At 35.7% G+C, this 17,735-nt stretch overlaps 3 protein-coding genes across 13 annotated transcripts; 2 read left to right on the top strand and 1 right to left on the bottom strand.

Annotated features, from left to right (window-relative positions):
* Nucleotides 1-213: 213 nt before the first annotated feature.
* Nucleotides 214-14,739, bottom strand: LOC110831634 (ubiquitin-conjugating enzyme E2 W). Of its 8 annotated transcripts, none has more exons than XM_022067853.2 (7): nt 14,405-14,739; nt 6,869-6,920; nt 4,894-4,985; nt 4,338-4,440; nt 4,033-4,188; nt 3,161-3,236; nt 214-2,312 (listed from the first exon to the last, which is right to left on the bottom strand). In XM_022067853.2, exons 1-7 carry the CDS (start codon nt 14,737-14,739, stop codon nt 2,299-2,301), a joined length of 828 nt encoding a protein of 275 aa, XP_021923545.1. In that variant the 3' UTR covers nt 214-2,298. The 8 variants fall into 8 exon arrangements, with proteins under 8 accessions (XP_021923545.1, XP_021923551.1, XP_087209028.1 ...); XM_022067859.2 differs by lacking the exon at nt 14,405-14,739 and adding an exon at nt 13,733-13,825; XM_087352902.1 differs by lacking the exon at nt 14,405-14,739 and adding an exon at nt 13,719-13,798.
* LOC110831630 (putative inositol monophosphatase 3) lies at nt 6,918-12,314 on the top strand. The gene is made up of 5 exons (XM_022067848.2): nt 6,918-7,562; nt 7,881-8,046; nt 8,441-8,592; nt 10,163-10,280; nt 10,658-12,314. Exons 1-5 carry the CDS (start codon nt 7,206-7,208, stop codon nt 10,897-10,899), a joined length of 1,035 nt encoding a protein of 344 aa, XP_021923540.1. The 5' UTR covers nt 6,918-7,205; the 3' UTR covers nt 10,900-12,314.
* LOC110831635 (mpv17-like protein 2) lies at nt 14,001-17,114 on the top strand. Of its 4 annotated transcripts, none has more exons than XM_087352906.1 (2): nt 14,001-14,140; nt 15,136-17,114. In XM_087352906.1, exons 1-2 carry the CDS (start codon nt 14,138-14,140, stop codon nt 15,781-15,783), a joined length of 651 nt encoding a protein of 216 aa, XP_087209032.1. In that variant the 5' UTR covers nt 14,001-14,137; the 3' UTR covers nt 15,784-17,114. The 4 variants fall into 4 exon arrangements, with proteins under 4 accessions (XP_087209032.1, XP_087209031.1, XP_087209033.1 ...); XM_087352905.1 differs by lacking the exon at nt 14,001-14,140 and adding an exon at nt 14,535-14,648; XM_087352907.1 differs by lacking the exon at nt 14,001-14,140 and adding an exon at nt 14,795-14,932.
* Nucleotides 17,115-17,735: the final 621 nt, after the last annotated feature.

The raw sequence follows: 17,735 nt of genomic DNA on the forward strand, positions 1-17,735 counted from the left end.
AATGGTTACATACTACTGCTCCACCCAATTTATTGATTTAAAAAATGTAACTTACCAACAAGAAACTTCCACTGAAATTACCAACTAATGAAATACCTGTGTAAATATTAGGCTTGGAAACATGTAGATATGACTTACATAAACCACACTGTAGATTCATATTTCAATGCCCTATTTCCTTTGGGGAATTAGTATCTTAAGTGTAATCACAACTCACATTTCTGATATTTAATAATGTATCAAATTTACACATTTACAAAAAATCACAGGCCTGCATTATGAAAAGTCTTATGATAGTAATACTAACAAACTATAGATGTAGCCTATTTCATACAACATATCAGGGGCAACCAACTTCGACGCTGATGTTCTACATCTAAGATATCTCATTGCTAATCTCCAGCATATGCATTACCAATGATGCATAACCCACATAAAATCCTAAGTCTTCATTCACTTTCTCATATTTGGGCATATGATTATATATCTCTTATACCTGCAATTCATAATTTAATTCAGAACTTGCTCTAATACACATTAAAAACAAGCAGCTATGCTATGTTACATTGCATTTCTCCATTCATGCACATGGACAGTACAGTACAATACAAGAGACTGTAAATGTAAACATTGTCAGCTTCTCTTAATGTAATGGAAAACCAACCATTTCAGGTTGGCAGTAAGATTAAAGAAGTTGGTTTCAAAATGTACATGCATATTGGCCACCATCTTCAGTCTGTGACAAATGATGTGCCTTGGTAAAGGGTATACAGCCTACACTGTACTACACATTGCAACAGATTAAATAATTCATTATACATAATAGTCCATAAATATATTGCCTACTACTCCAATGCCATCATATACATATTCATTCTTTTCTCCACTATATCTTATTACATTCATATTATTTGCTTTTTGAGTATCAGATGCAAGCAGCATTATTTGCAAAGACAGCACACTCTTAAAATCAAGAGAATTAAACCAAACATAACATATTAAATCTTTACCTCAACATTTGCAATATAGGTGATTAAAAAATGTAGCAGCAAGCAAAGTGTCAAGTAAATGAAAAAATCTACCTGCACTGATCTTCCATTTGCACCAATGGCTGTTTGAATTGAATGAAATTCAGAGTGCAAACTCTTGCACTGTCAGAAGACAGATCAGAATAAAAATAATTTTCACTAAAACTGGTATTTTATGTACGGCTGTTGATGTTAAATGCAAAGCAAAATAGAGAAATGCTGCATTGTTTTCCATTACATCAAATACACAAGATAAAAATGCCATAAATAAGATAAAGTACCATATAATACATAAATTATGTAAACTTGTCACACGCGCACAGTTCTAATTTCTGTAGAAAAGCAATTACAGCAATGGTTCACAATATCCAGGGTGGTTCAGGAACTTCAGTAAAAATTATATATTGTCAGAATATATACATATCAGTTATTCTGTAAGACAAATTCAGTCATACGTACTAAGGGGGTAGATAACATTGTTACTGGTTTATATGTTTGTTTTATAAAAAAATCATTTTATAGTCAGTTTCAGCTGCACTGTTGAAGGGAATGACTTGTGATTAGAGATGGGCCAAGTCAAATGGGTGGGTAGAAATACAAAAAAGTAGATGCAGATTAATGTGGGTTCACACATTTCCGGTTTCATAAGCAAGGGGTTAAAAGAGTGATAAAAGTACTGAATGAGAACTGCTACTTTAAAGGAAGATAATGAGCATGAACTGAGGTTATGTGCACATAAAATGTGTGGCCCCTTTTACTTGTGTAAGAGAGACTTCAAATGGTATTTGCATTAAGATGAGGAGGGGACATCTAATGCAAGGAAAGATGGTGCATTTTCTACATTGCAATTGTTTTTATTGGAATGTGGCACCTAAACCATTGTCCACAGCCATACATGAATGTCACATGACCTAGCTGCTGTGTTGGAATAAATGCAGAAATTATACACATCTGTCCACAAATTGCAAAGGAAAGTCATTGTCTTGCAGCACTGGAATATATCTTATCCACAAATATGTTAATCGTCAGGTAAATTAATGTTAATTACAATATAAACTAGTAGAGTCATAATTCTGGTATTTACACATCAACATACAGGCACTGGGTACGTTCCTCTTTGGTCGATTGCGATGCACCACACAGTGAGATGTGTTCCGCACAGAAAACAACAATGTTCAGGGTGGAATAAAGTGTAAAATGTAATAGCAGATTGTCTTTCATACTGGCTGATCAAATGTTTGAGTTCATACTCACTAAATCACAGCCAGTCCTATACGGAGTCATCTGAAACACACAGGGGCAGTGTTACAAGGGTGGTGGTCTTTGGGCTTTCATGGTGGTTTGTTCAGAATTTATATATACATACATCCACCAGCACCCAAAAAATGAAACCAAAAAGTTGATTACATCTTCTATATGTAAGATGCACAAAGCAAAATTCATTACCTGGGAAGGCTTGAAATAAAATTCAAGCTACACAGTGACTAACTTGTTACAGATTCACAGATTACAAGACAAGGTTTGTTCCACAATATGCCAACCTTCCTTTAGCAAGTCCTTCAAAGCATCTCTTTTATTATAATTGTCGATGCCCCTTGGTCTACACATAATTTCAGATCCACCAATAAGTTAAGAGGGCTGGTTCTGATGTTACTCACTTCACTCTGAAGATGGAGACTGCTAATCTCTGAAAGACTGGTTCACCAGCCTGCCACAGCAGTGTTATCACCTATCTACTAGTAAGGTTGTTCAAAACGGAAAACTCCTACCCTCACAGGTCCTCTGGTAATCTTCATGACATTTGGGGAATAATGCTACAGTCCATTGTCAGACAGCAAAACAATAAATAAAAAAATTGGACCTGGAGATTTATCATGTGTTCAAATAAATGAAACTCATAGGGGCCCTCTGGCAGACAGACACTGCCATTAACAAACTCAGGTTTCAAACCAATGACAAAGTAAGCCTAGCAATTTTCAGATTCAAGTATTTTCTGATGTATCGCCTACCAAAGGACTGATATAAAAAAACATGACCAACAACTGTAGTTCCACTGAAAATATTATGTGCTTTTGGCATATCCTGTCTTTTGGCACAAGTGTGAATGATCTGAATATGGTTATATTACATACCATGATACCACCATTTGGTCTTCTTTGGATTTTTATTGCAGGTTTTTACATAGAAAGAGTTGTCAGGAGGCCTTTTCTGAAAGTGAAATAAAATGAAACAATTAAACATATATTCCTGAAGCATTTCAGCTTTCTATCCAACAGGTAAAAGGGCTCATTCCTTGCGACTAAAGTCGCCAGTGTGAAACTGACCGTTCACCTCCACCAAGTGCTCAGATTAGGAATGTCAGGAGCTTTACTGCCTCTCCTATCTACATCTTGCTTGAGCATGCAGACAACTTTTCCCTTTGCTTTGTAGCGTTCATCCCTATATTAAGCCTATTTCTGAATTTGTTTCAATGAAAAATGTCCTTATGTAGCTCTGATTAATACTTCAACACAAAAGTTTCATCTAAAGTAATTTTAAATCCATAATTTTGGCAATCCTATTATGAAGGCCTGGACAGACAATGAAAACAAGATGATGACACTGCTGTTCAAGTGATAGAAGAAAACAATAACACGAACATTCCTCATGCAAAAATTGTAATAAATGAAATTACATGAAAAGTGTCACAAAGCAGAGGCTGCAGTAACAGATTATGACATAACAATGAACACCAGGCCATTAGACACCACCACCACAAACATAGTCACAATATAAAATTTCTGTGCAACTATCTACCTGCTACTTCAGACCTGGTACAGCATGTACAGTTGTTTGGGCTAACACTATTTACAATTTCTCTACCAATACCTAGTTCCTATTTCAGACAAGATCATGAATTAATACTTTCATTCAAGTACTGGTCACTATTTACAATTTGTGATAGTACTTGAGTAAAATCTATGCACAGGCTATCAAGGCTTGGGATAACTTTACAGTACCATACCTTCTCCTTACAACTGCTGAGCATGGAAACAATACTGAGGCACACTGACTGGACAGAGAGCGCAGGCGACCAATCCTCTGTAAGAATCGATAGGCAGATGTGGCCATTGCTGTACACGTGGGGATGGACTGGAATGTTCGGACCAATAAATGTCACCTGTAACATTAAAACTGAACGTGACTCTGTAACAAAGTTCTAACTTTTTCATAATTCAAAATATTGCAAAACAATAAACGGTTTTAATTTATGTTGTAAGTGTAAGCCAATGGACTAAGTGATGAACACAATGTTTTCACTGTACTGACCTCTGGTGAGTCAAATGGATACTTTGAACTAAATTTAAATTGTAGTTGGAACTGCTCCCCTTCATACAGAGTTCCCTGAGCACCTTCCATGTTTATGATCCATCTGCAACAAACAATAAGCTGTTCACAAAACACAAACACCAGTAGCATGGTTCATTTATAATCTGAATAATCAGGCCTTGTACATTTTAATATTACTCTACCATCAGTAGATATGTTTGTAATATGCCATTATACAAATATGACAAAGCTATCACTAACAGACCAAAATATTCTGTGTTTTCCATTTTGCTAAAATTTTAACTTAATAAAAGAAAAATATTTTTCCAAGGTACCATCATCATCACAAAATTTCTAGATCCAACACTGAATGACCTTCATGTTCTATCTGCCTCCAGAATGTCAATACTGATAACCATATCAGTTTGCAGAACTCTCTAATCATGTGAATAGCAAAGTTATGAGAGTTGTAAAATTCCAAGAAAAATTAAGTTAATGTAGAAATGATAGAAAAATACAAATGTATGCATTGTGCTCCTGAGTTGGTACTACTTACTGTGTAAGGTTTTGTCCGGCACCTTCAGCATCTACAGTGACACCTGGTGGAGGTTCTTTCATCAAAGACATCAGCTCTTTCTGTAGGCGTCGCTGTAAGAATGTCACAAGAACTGAAGTTGTGCCATGTCATGTATCAGAGTGGAGTGCATTCCACAACATTTTTTCATCCACAGCACACAGTGATTTGTCAAAGACACATGGCAGCACACCACAAAATCTTGCCTTATAAAAAGGGGGTATGGAACTATATATGGCCACAAACATGTATCTACATTTAAATACCTGCCCTGTATGATGCAGGCATCTGAAAATGAAACATTATGCATGTTGGGTAAAACTACTGATGAAAGATACAAATTGCCTCTTTCTAACTACAATGTGTGAATATGCAATTTGCTATAACAATTCACAGAACATCTGAAACCATATGGTAGAACACCAGTTTTTCATGACATACCAGTCGCATAACACTGGTGCAGAGATACTTCCATGTCTTATTCATTTATCCGCAATGAAATGAAGTATGTATATCACTGGCATCAAAAATTTTGGTGGAGCAGAAAATGAGTAGGGAAACATCCTGTCTACAGCCAAGATTTTTATGCCAAAATAAATTTGTTTTGCAACTAGTTATCAAATGGTCAAGGGTATATCTGAAGCATCAAAAATCACACTGCACATTTCAAAGATTTCTTCTCTCCAGGACCAAGATGATGCGATTGTTTACCATGTTCTATGTGGTCTTACACACATAACTTGTGAGACTGATGGGCCTGTAACTAATTGCTAGGCATTAGTCTTTACTAGACTTCAAAAGTGCACTGCTCCCTCAAGCTAGTGCCAAGTTGTCTGTCCTTACATGACTGTAGATGGACAGCAGAAACTCCTTGCCTGTAGGTGGGAGATGAGTCAGCATTTTGTTTTGGATACTGTTGGGGCCAGGGAATGTGTTGCAGCAGTATTCTAATGCTTTGAGAAGCTCATGTATAATGAAGTAAGCATTATATACTTCAAATAATAAAGAAAAAATTAAGATCAATGTATCTGCATCACCTTTAAAAACTCTAAACAAAGGATTGTCTGAACTGCAATCAGATAAAGATATGAGATGATTGTGCTGGCAATATAGCCTGAGATGTAAGAATAGCTGCAAAAGATGCCATGTATCAAGGTCTGATTGCATTTACCTGATGTGTAACACAGTTTGTTCCACAAAACATCCAAATGTGAAGACTGGGAAAGACCAGATACAAATGCTAGGATCTTACACCCTAGAAGACCATCAATGACATCACTGCTGTGAAAACCTCAAATCTCATTCATGACATGGAAGGAGTTGTTACATGCTACCCTGCCATTTTCCTGGAGGAACTCATAGAGCTGTCATAATAGTCATTCTGCAGACAGACCCCTCGAAGATAATTATAAATGACATTAAATCAAAACTGTTAAACAAACTACTATGCTGAAACATAACCTAGTAGTTCATAAAACAAATATTTATATGGTAGCACTACTTTATAAAAAAAAAGCACCAACATCTCAGAAAAATTTTGGATTTAGACCTGGAAATTTTATTTCGGATACTCAGTAGTTTGGTTACAATTTAAAATTGTTATGAAGTTAAACTAATGACATTCCACACAACTTTTAAAACAACGAACGGGCATGAAGGCTTGCATAATGCATACTCAACACTCAGAACCATCGAATTCTAATTCCAAAACAGCAATAAATCAAAGCTCAGATATATAACCTCACTTTCCACTTCTTTGCCATACTTTTTGTAAACACAAGTTTCCTTCAGAAATATTAGACGGCGAAAAAGTCGCTGTGCATCTGGAAGCATCATCTATTATTCTTCAAACAAGCATTTTTAAATAATACCATACAATGCTATAAATCCACTATTAGTTATAAATATGCAAAGAAAGCAAGTCAAAGCTAATCTAAAGAATAGAATTCTCACTCACCTCAGAAGGTGACATCGACGCCATAATTTTCTTGCCGGCCAGCTGGCAGCACCTTGAAACAAAGGAATAATGAGAATCGTAAAGACTTGAAAGATGGCTGGTATAATAAAAGTTTGTATTTAAATTACAAAATAAGGTGCCTTTCGCTCTGAACATTGCTGGACATTACAGAGCTCCTACAGGTAGTAAACCGTGCCAAGGTAGCTATATTTACTGTAATTTAAAACAAACGTAAGTCGCTGGCGACTGTGTCACAGGGACACATTTGGTTTGACAACCCAAAAATTATTTATGTTATAGTAAATGTTGATAATTCAGTAATACAATTTTGCTGTAAATGAGAATTGCGAATATGAATTTTGGCGGTACGATACGTCTCAATCGAATTGGCATCTGCATTATAATAGGAGCATGCATCATATTGGTGCTGTATATAAACTCTAGTGGCATGGAAAGCCCTAAAACAGAACCAGGGAAAAATAATGGCTTCGTAAGTCTAAAAAAACTATTAGTTGCTGCCATTGAAGTTGCTGTAAAAGGAGGAAAGGAAATTGTTGCAGTAAGAAATGCACCTAATATTGGTGAGAAAAGCAAAGGTAATACAAAAGGAATAAACGATCCAGTGACAAAAGCAGACTACAATTCCCATTGTGTTATGTACTACAGCCTCATTCATTCATTTCCAAAAGTCAAAGTAAGTGAAGTTCGTAATAGCACAGAATATGGTCTGTACTCCATAGCTAAGCTGTTCAGATCTACATAAAATTTGAGGTTTTAACAGGAAATTTTTGACTGGTTTTCTGTGTAGCCACCTACAAGGCTACATAACTCATGACACCAGAAATTGGCATCATTGGAAACTAATCTCAACTAAACCTAATCAGGGAGGAACACTAGTATCTAATATGATGTGCAGTCCAAACCATATTCTGCACTGTAATCAGTAATATGCTTTAAAAATCTGTCAGAAACTGATCAAATGTTAGAAAATAAACTTCCTTTATTGTCACAGATAATTTCAGAAGAAAATATAAAACAATCTGACTGCAAAAATTTATCCTATCTTGGGGATGATTCAGATGGTGTTCATAATCTTAATCCATTGAATGATGAGCTTGTGCAAGCAGAGGACATCACTGTATGGATTGATCCTTTGGATGCTACAAAAGAATTCACAGGTGAATTTTAAGTAGGCTAGATTTTATTTCTTACTACTTCTGAAATAGGTGTATTGTACTTGAGCTGTTGTTGCTGTGTAGAATGTTGATACAGCATTTTGTGTGAACTGAAAACATGGACATTTTAAGAGTGAGGTTTCATATGCTATTTTTATTTGCAAAACTTTATTTTTTAAATACTGTGAGGTCATATTAAAGATGCCATTCTATTTATGGGGCTACACTTGCCTCTTTGTGAAGACAAGATGAAAAGTACAAATGAACAGCCTTCTCTGCATGAATATGTAACAAGAGATGGAAATTTGTCTTTCTATTGATCTTAAGCCCTTGAAAGGTTAAACAGCTTGAAATATTTTGCACAATTTGTATTTTTAATTCCGAGCCTTTCTTACAGAAAATAAACTGCAATATGTTACAACAATGGTGTGTGTTGCTGTTAAGGGAAATCCAATTATTGGAGTTATTCATAAACCATTTGAAGGAGAACCACACACATTTTGGGCATGGGAAGGCAAAAGTGCATCTGATAACCTGAAAAATAACAAGGTATATCAGATACTCGATTTGTTTCATGCATTATCATTTGATGACAATTTGTTGCCATAAAGCATGCAGTTGGAAAGGGAGCCAGTTTAACATGAGAATTATATACCTAGCTTTTTTTGTTGTACCAAGAGTACCAACAAACAGTTTTTTCTGTCATGTATGTACTGATTTTGAGGGAGGGTAAAAGTAAGTAAAAAAGAAAGAAAGAAAAAAGTAACTAATTGAAGTATCATGGTTGTTGGCACTCCTGATTTGTATTCAAAGTGGCCCAGGTTCATCTTGGCCTACAGACAGGCTATCTTAGATGAGGTTTTTGTAGTTTTTCTCAGTCTCTCAAGCAATTCTTGGACAAAACCTTAAAACAGGCCATAATGGCTTCCTCTTATATCCATCTCAGTTCATCATTCATGATATCAAGCCATTTGGTAATATGTATATATATATATATATATATATATATATATATATATTACATAACTGTCACAAATGTTTATAAATTTGCTGTTATACTGTTAAATCTACAGTAAATGTCAAAACTGTGAAGAAATTTTAGTAGGTGATAGAAGAATGGAAGAGAAAAAAACAGAGAATGGCTTGCCAATTGGATTTTAGAAACAGGTTGAAAAATACAAAAATAGCATTCAGCTACTGGATGGACTTTATACTTTCCTCAGTTCCATTTATCTACTGTGGTAACAGTATACATGAGATATTTGAATACTAGTGGAAATAAAACATATTGTGAAGATACTGATTTGAATCTTGATCCTGGCACCACCTACCCTGATTTAGGTTTTCCTTTGTCTCTCCCAGCCAGACCTCAAGGAGCTCTTATTACATGCCACTTCCTTTAATATTGCTTTCTCTTGCATGTCCTTTACCCCCCCCCCCCCCCCCCCCCCTTCTGGCCAGGCTGTGTGGTATGCCTCCTTCTCATATTGGATCCCATGCCCTCTCCAAATCCTGATCTTATTCCCCACTGGTCCAGTCAAGGTTCTGCCTTGACTGACTGGTTTCTATATCTCAAACTGATACCTTGTGTGTGGCTTACTCATTTCCCTGATGATGGAGGCTCAAGGATCTCTGAAACATTGGTAAATGTCTACCAGACTATATGGCACTACAAACTAGAAGACAGCCATCTTTGTACTCACTTGCTGTAAAAACCTCAAACCCTGCTTTCACATTACATCACATTTTTCACAATATTTGTTGCTAGTTGGGTTTTATCCCATAGTCTGACACTTCTTTGGGCTGAGAGGGCAGGTGGCAGCCTCATACCTGATACTTCATGCAGGAAAAAATCCCAACTTTTCAGACGTCCAGTATTTACACAAAATAAATACAAGTACAAAATGTAGGATTTGAGGTTTTCACGGCTGTGAGCCTGAAGATGGCTATCTTATGGGTTGTTGCGCCATGTAGTCTGGTAATTACAAAACTTTGCACACATTTTTGAGGTAAAATAAGTTTGTATTAAAAGGTGTAAAATAAAGGACGCTTTTTTAGAAATGGTTAGGTCTGCCTCAAAATCAGGCATGACAAGTCATCTTATTTACATGTGTTTCAGGCTGATAGACATTCAACTACAAGCATAATTATGTCAATATCCCACCCAGGCTTGGTTAAGAATATTTCTGAACAAGCATTTGGAAAAAGCATCACCACTGTTTCTGCAGCAGGGGCAGGTATGTATCTATTGTGTAATATCTTCAGAGAATAAAATCTGTGGTACTGCCAGTTTGCCAGGGTATAATAGGAGATTTGAGAAAATTATATAATGATGAGCTTTACACATATCTTTAGTGAGTATGATATGAATGTTGCAAGAGGAAATATAAAATGCATACAACAGTTTTGGTTCTGCAGTGATATTACTTCAGAGGCCTGGGTGTTCATGCAATATTAAAATGTATCACAGAAAAATAGGCTGGGAAGATGGTGATTTACATTTATTTGGTTTCCACAACAACAGGGAATATCTAGATAAGCCAAATAATTACAAACAGCTCAAGGAAGAGCCTGTATTGTATATACAACTTATTCCTGGTTCTTTCCTTTCTAGGTTATAAGTCACTGGAGGTGGCAAGAAGACATGTCGACGCCTATCTTCATGTGACAGAAATCAAGAAGTGGGACATTTGTGCTGGTAATGCAATCATTAAGGCCCTTGGTGGAAAAATGACAACACTTTCAAATGAAGTTTTGGATTACTCTTCTGAAGATATTGTGAATAAAAAGGGTCTTTTGACTACTATGGAAAATCATGAATTGTACCTGGAGAAGCTGAAACCTTTTAAGTTGTAAGGATACACTATATTGTGTATGATTTTGGAACAATTTACAGTACAGTGGCCAGTATATTTCTGATTTCATATTCTATTAACAGCTGGCAGAACAAATGTATTAAGCTTTTATATATGTAGATGATATCATAATATATGGGGTGATGATGTGAATGAATTTGAGAAAAGACTAACCCACTGGGAAAAAGTAAGCAAGGCATGAGGACTGCAAATAAATCTAGAAAAGATGGTAATATTAAAACTCTCAACACAAGTAGGAAAGAACAAAGTAATGAAACCAAATGAAAAAGAGATAACAGCAGATAAATTTGTTTACTTTGGAAGTGTGTGTAGAATAATGGTAAGATACAGTATGAGATATAAAGTAATTGGAAGGGATTCAACATTATATAATTTATCTAAGAATTTAGTGTAGAATAAAGACAGACAGAAAATGTAAAATTACAGCATTCATTGTGTATTTTAAAACATACTATTATATGAAATGGAGCTGGGGTAATTCAGTCGGTTTTGTGTCTATGGCGTAGATGACCAAGGTTTGATCCCCAGGGGTTTTTATTCTAGACTTTGGCTCTGGGACCCACCCAGCCATTTGTTCAATGGGTACCAGGGTTCCCTTCCCTTTGAAGCTCAGAATTGAGGAAATACAGACCCAAATCCTGGAAAGTAGACAGTGATGGTTGGGCATTTTAAAAGAATAGATGAGCATAGAATACCAAAAAGATTATTGAAAATGAAGGCGAGTGGAAGAAGACCAAGGGGCAGACCACACATATGATGGGTAGACAAAGTTCAGAGTGATGTAGAGGGGAGAAGATTAAACTAGAGGAGGGTTGATGAAATGCAAGAATGGGCAGATCAAGACAGCTGGAGATGGTGTGAAAAAGTTGACCCACAGGTGTGGAAATGATGAGGAGGAGGAGGAAGAAAAAGACATTAATGTATATTATTCAAAGCTATTTTTCTTCCACATATCTGTTAGAGGGTTTGTTTTTATGTATAGCATATATAGACTTCTGTAACTATTTGTGCTGACCTCAACCTGAAATCACAAGACAGTCAACCATTTCCTGGCCTTGGTGTGAGATCACAACAGAAGTATGGGGTTTCTTTTCAGAAAAATACTGATGTCTGAACTGTGAGAACTTTGAAAACACAGGTAAAGTCCTTCTATATGGAGCTAAATTTTTTTCAACTTTTCATTGACTGTAGTGGGATTTAAATGCTCAGTGTTTCAGAAAAAGGGTTAACCCTCTTAACAGAACTGGTCACTGTACTGTAAAGATGTACAGAAATTTTATGGGAGGTTTGTCTGAATCTTATTTTAGTAATAAAAATGATAGTATATGCTCAGATAACAATTGTAAGACAGTCATATGCATTTCCTTTTTACAATAAAAATATACTAAGCAAATACATATACATAATATGTGCAAAATGACCCATGTCTAGTTGATTTCCACACATATACACATTGCATATTACTAGATAAAAATGTAAAAAAAGTAGATAAATGGAATCTCATGTAAAATTTGTTAACACATTCTTATAAATGTCAACAGTAAATTTCCGCATTAGCTCAAGCAAGCAATAAAATTCTGTTCCATGCAATCTAGCTCCAGTGGATGAACACCAAGCCAGAACTGCAGATGTGTTAATCTAGTTCTGCAATAAATGTAATGAAGACTCAAAAGAGTATACAGTGTACAATTAACAGGTGCATTCAGTAGAAGGAATTATAAATGACATGCATAAACAAAACTGAAACGACATAAAACTTGTTCAGTATGAGATGACACATGGACATACAGTTCTTCACTAAAATAATAATTGGGACTATGATGAACTCTTCCCTAATTAAAAACTATACATTGAATTTGCATGCAACAATTCACTATTAACTGATACTGAAATTTACAGGAAGTGAAAATTATACAGGTTTCTGAGTGATTAAACAATACCAAGGCTTCTGCTCTTCACTATTATTACACACACTAAGAAAAATATATAGAATGTTTCACACCTGGTCTGCCAAACATCAGTGGGTGATTTGAGAGACAATATCAAGTTAAAAATGTTAATAAACACTGGTCCTATTGAAAACTACTGCACAGCTGTGATAGTTCAAAGGTATGCACAGGATTGTATGAGCTGAAGCTTTCACAGCGACTAACAAGGGAATGGTCCGGTTGGTCATGTCGAAACTTCACCTGAAATTTTGCTCGTCTACAGAGCCCATCTAGTAATGATTGTCCACAAAATTTGCTGCACCTGAATAGCAATCCTTAATATGGTGATTTATGAACCCCTTGGAGGCACTACTGACAGGAAATTAAATCGACCTCTGGAATGAACAAAACGGAAGCAATGAAGATTTAATTTGTTTAGACTCAATGTCAGATTCATCCTCCACAATAAATAAACTGTGAGAATGTAAACTGGCTGAACCAGCAAAGGGTTTGAAATAGTAGTTAGAACCTTCACCTAACAAAAAATTGATAGTGGAACCATGGTTCCGGAGAATTTGACGTAAATATGTCTATACGGAAAGGAAGTTTATATATTGGCTTTATTCTAAATATTTACTTTATACATGCTTTACAATTGAGTAAAGTTTGATTAAGACACTGCTTATTTAACTTGAATTAGTTACGCTTAAGATGGGTCTGTGGTAGCTGAAATATGTTATAAAATTTGTGCACTTTAAGAGTATCAACATTTCGTGCAAACACCATATCTATACAAGATTTTGATCTAGTAGTACTACATTCAGGATTTGACATCAACATAAGTACTTGTGATATTGTAAAACGTTTTTACCAGCACAAAATTACCTAGTCCACGATGCACTTCTTCTACAAGCGATTCACAGCTCAGCTCTTTCCGCAATAACGAAAGCGGATTGTTGACGGCAGTAATGTAACACAACAATGACGAGTAAACGGATGACGTTTCCTAGGTAACATAGTGTGACGTGTTGCGTTTGGCATTATTGTACTCGTTTATAGACATTGTTGTGTCTGGCATTGTGTATGTTTATTGACATTGTTGTATTTGTTTATAGACATTATTGTGTCTGGAATTGTTGTGTCTGTTTATAGACATTGTTATATTTGTATAAAAGCCATAAACAAAATGCATAGGAGAAAATGTCATAGATCCGGAAAATATGGGCTACTGGTCTAAAACATGGAGTGTAAGCAAGAGGCCTTAAGAATTAAGACTGAAAATTGTATTTAATGGTAAGACAGGAAAGAAGATGTCCACTGTAAAAGAGTTCACATACAAGTAAACATTATGAGCATATACAAGATTCGGGCTGAGGGAGCACAATGTTCTTGGCAACCCTTGTACCACCAAATCAAAGACGATGCAAGATAAAACTGGAAGCTGTAAAACGAGAGAAACATTTCTACATCATATATAGAACATACCAATTGCCGAATAAATTCGTAAAGAATTTTCATCCGAAACTGCACTATATTCTAGTACATTAAGCTACTCACCATATTAATTTTGTAGTCTCGCACCTTCCATTTCTTCGACCTGCCGACAATGCTTCACATCCTGCTCTTATGTTCAAAAAAGAAAAAAAGAAACGAACACTTAAAGCTTTACTTAGTGGGCATTTATACCACGCACCACTGATTAATGTCAACAAACTACAAACGTCATTTCGTCTCATATTCGTTCTTAGCTTTAGCCAAAATATCACTCGGACGTAGCTAAGTTTGGCCCAAAGAAATAATGGTAAAAGTATCAACATCACAACAATTACATGAATTTTGTATTTCTGAAACGAAGTGAGCTGTCTTACACTGTGACAACTAGCAATAACCATACAACATACTATTTCTTATGTCAACATGGCATGAAATGGTGCCAATAGCTCAACAGGAAATTTCTCAAAATGTTTGTGCATTCATTTCGTAACCGATACAGTATTCGACATTCGCCTTTAACCTATTTTGTAGTCAAGGTTATGAACGTTAACCACAAGTTCTGCGTGCGTGGTAACTAAGCGGAAAAAACAGGTGGGATATATTGTACGCTTAAGAATTCGAATGGATATAGCACACAATAGGTAACCCTTAATTCATGCTGGCAATTTTAAACGCTTTCGAGCAAATTAGAAAATCACAATTTTCTAAAACCACATATATTCGGTATTATTTACTTATTCTTGGATTGCAGTCACAGAACATTGTTACTAATATGGCCCTTTTACCCTTTTTAGGTAGCTGATACCAGTGATTCATCAAGAATGCAATATGTTGGATTTACAGTGGCTCGTGTCTTTAAATCTGAAGTGATTCAAAAGTGCCGTGCAGTAAGCCACATTTTGTTCAACAAGCATCTTTTTTTAACAAATGTAGGGATATCGCTAACTCTGTCTGGAGTTGGAGACGTTCTTCAACAACATTATGAGTTATTACAAGGGGACCATGAGAAATGGAACTGTACAAGAACATTACACATGTCCGCTACTGGCATGACAATAGGAATATTCTGTCACCACACCTACAAATGGCTTGACAGATTCTTTCCAGGCAGAACTCTAAAGACTGTGTTAAAAAAGGTATTGGTGGACCAACTTGTAACCTCACCATTTTGTATCACAATATTATTTGCAACACTAGCATGCCTTGAAAGGTCAAACGTAGAGACATTTGTGAAGGAAATGAAACAAAAAGGTTGGCGTTTATATGTTGCAGATTGGGTGCTGTGGCCACCAGCACAAGTAATTAATTTCTATGTTCTGCCTACAAGATTTCGTGTGCTGTATGACAACACAATTTCACTTGGCTATGATGTTTATACATCATATGTGGCACATGAGATACCCCTAGAAGATGTAGTGGAAGCTGGTGAAAACACAGAATAAAACTGCTGTTAATTTATTTTTGCTAGACAATAAGTGTAGAACAGCACTTCAATAAATTAAGGCACTGTCAAGAGTTACGATTCACAGTTATATTGAACACAATGCATAAAAGCTTTATTTAAAATATTTATATCCAGCAGCAGTTGTTTTTGTACTTGAGGCAAAGGGATACAAAGATTAATAATAGTTTTCACATCCAAATCATGTGTTATTATGGCAGGAAAACAATGTAATGGTTTATGGGCATTCCAATTCATTTACATGGTTCACTGACAGTGATGACAACCAAACTCAAGAGTTCATCAAGTACATTGGGCATAAGCACCACTTCATAGTGCAGTCATATGTTTAAGGAATTGCTTCTATTCCCATCTTCAGGTGTCTGGTAATCATTACACTGACACTGGCTACTGTTTCATGTGTCAACAGTATGTAATGAATGTGCAAGTATAACACTTTTGAAGTAAAACTACCTTTTCCTTATACTTCACTTAAGCCTTAAAAAACATAATACTTAGGAATATGACAATCAACAAACTACAAATCAAATTACATGGATAAACCCAAAATTTGAAAAGACTCTTAGGTGTTGGTTAACCAATACACAAAAGTTAACCATGAGTAAAGAGGGTGATATTATTTGAATGATCATTGCAGTGAATAAATTGTACGCATAATGGGGAAGTCATATTTGTCCATCTACACTTTACTGTGGAATTGCACAATTGATTTTTATTAAATCAAGTACTCGGGATGTACCCCAAGAGACTTTTTGTTTCCTACTGATTCTATATACTTGAAGCTCAAATTTTAACAATTTGTAAAAGAAACAGTTCATTACACAAAATATTGGTATATGAAATAAAATCTCATTAAAACCAACTTTGTAAAATATATCACTTGAGGTGTTAAGGAAAAATGACACAATGAAGGGAATGACAGAAATCACGGCTGAGCAAAGCTTTAGCATAAGAACTTGAGTAATTGATCAGTAAGATACTGCAAAGATCAAGGCAGAATCTGTTTTTTACCTAATTATTTGTAAGACTGGAATTTCAAGGTAGATAAACTTAAGTTAATAAAGTAAGAAGACCAAAGGTCAAAGTTTGAATGCACAAAGTTTAAAGGAAAAGTAATGGCATCATCTTTAAACACACTGATGACCGTGTTTAACTTATTAAGGTTTACCACTTTTCAGAAATAATCTGAAATGTTAATGTTGAGCAGCAAAATTTATAATCATCTCCCCCATGTAGTGTGGAGATAAAATGAAAATCCTGCAATTGACTTAACTCCACAGAATAAATTCAGTTTATTCTGCTCCTTTATGATGTCACTGATATGGTTACTATTCTCCCTTAAAACCCAAGATCCTCATATAACATAGTGGTGGCTAGCTTCAGTTCTGAATGGTTAAACCTGACACTAACATGTTAAAAACTATGTATAAAGTGAAGCTTTCGCAATGACTGAAGTTGATGAAAGATTCTCAGGTTACAAGCCACATCAGGTGGCTGAACGGTGAATAAACCATACCTTCTGCCAATGTTTCGAGAACAATCTGCTCTCATCCTCAGGGCTGCTGGGTAACAAATCTGATCCTTTGTTGCGCACTCACTGATGGGAAACTGGCAGTGGACAGTTTCCCATCAGCGAGTGAATGGTTTTTAGTAATCAAATTATATTCTACAACACAGTTGTGTAGACTGTTCACTGTCAAGAACAAGCATCATTAATGTGAAAATGTGGTAAATTTCAGACAATGATCAGCTCATAAATTTACTAAAACATTATTTGGTAACCCACATACCACTGCACAGTGGAACAACCCCTTCACTGTTATAGACATGTCAGTTCTGCTGCACAGAAAAGCATTTACAGGACAAAAGTTACACTGCACATTACAGACAAAAGAGTACCATTGTGCAGAAAAGTATTATTAGGAATGGAAC

This window comes from Zootermopsis nevadensis, unplaced genomic scaffold, assembly GCF_977971745.1.
Source record: "Zootermopsis nevadensis isolate Lab colony 2312 unplaced genomic scaffold, Znev_1.0 Znev_ptg000021l, whole genome shotgun sequence".
Classification (NCBI taxonomy): Eukaryota; Metazoa; Arthropoda; class Insecta; order Blattodea; family Termopsidae; genus Zootermopsis; species Zootermopsis nevadensis.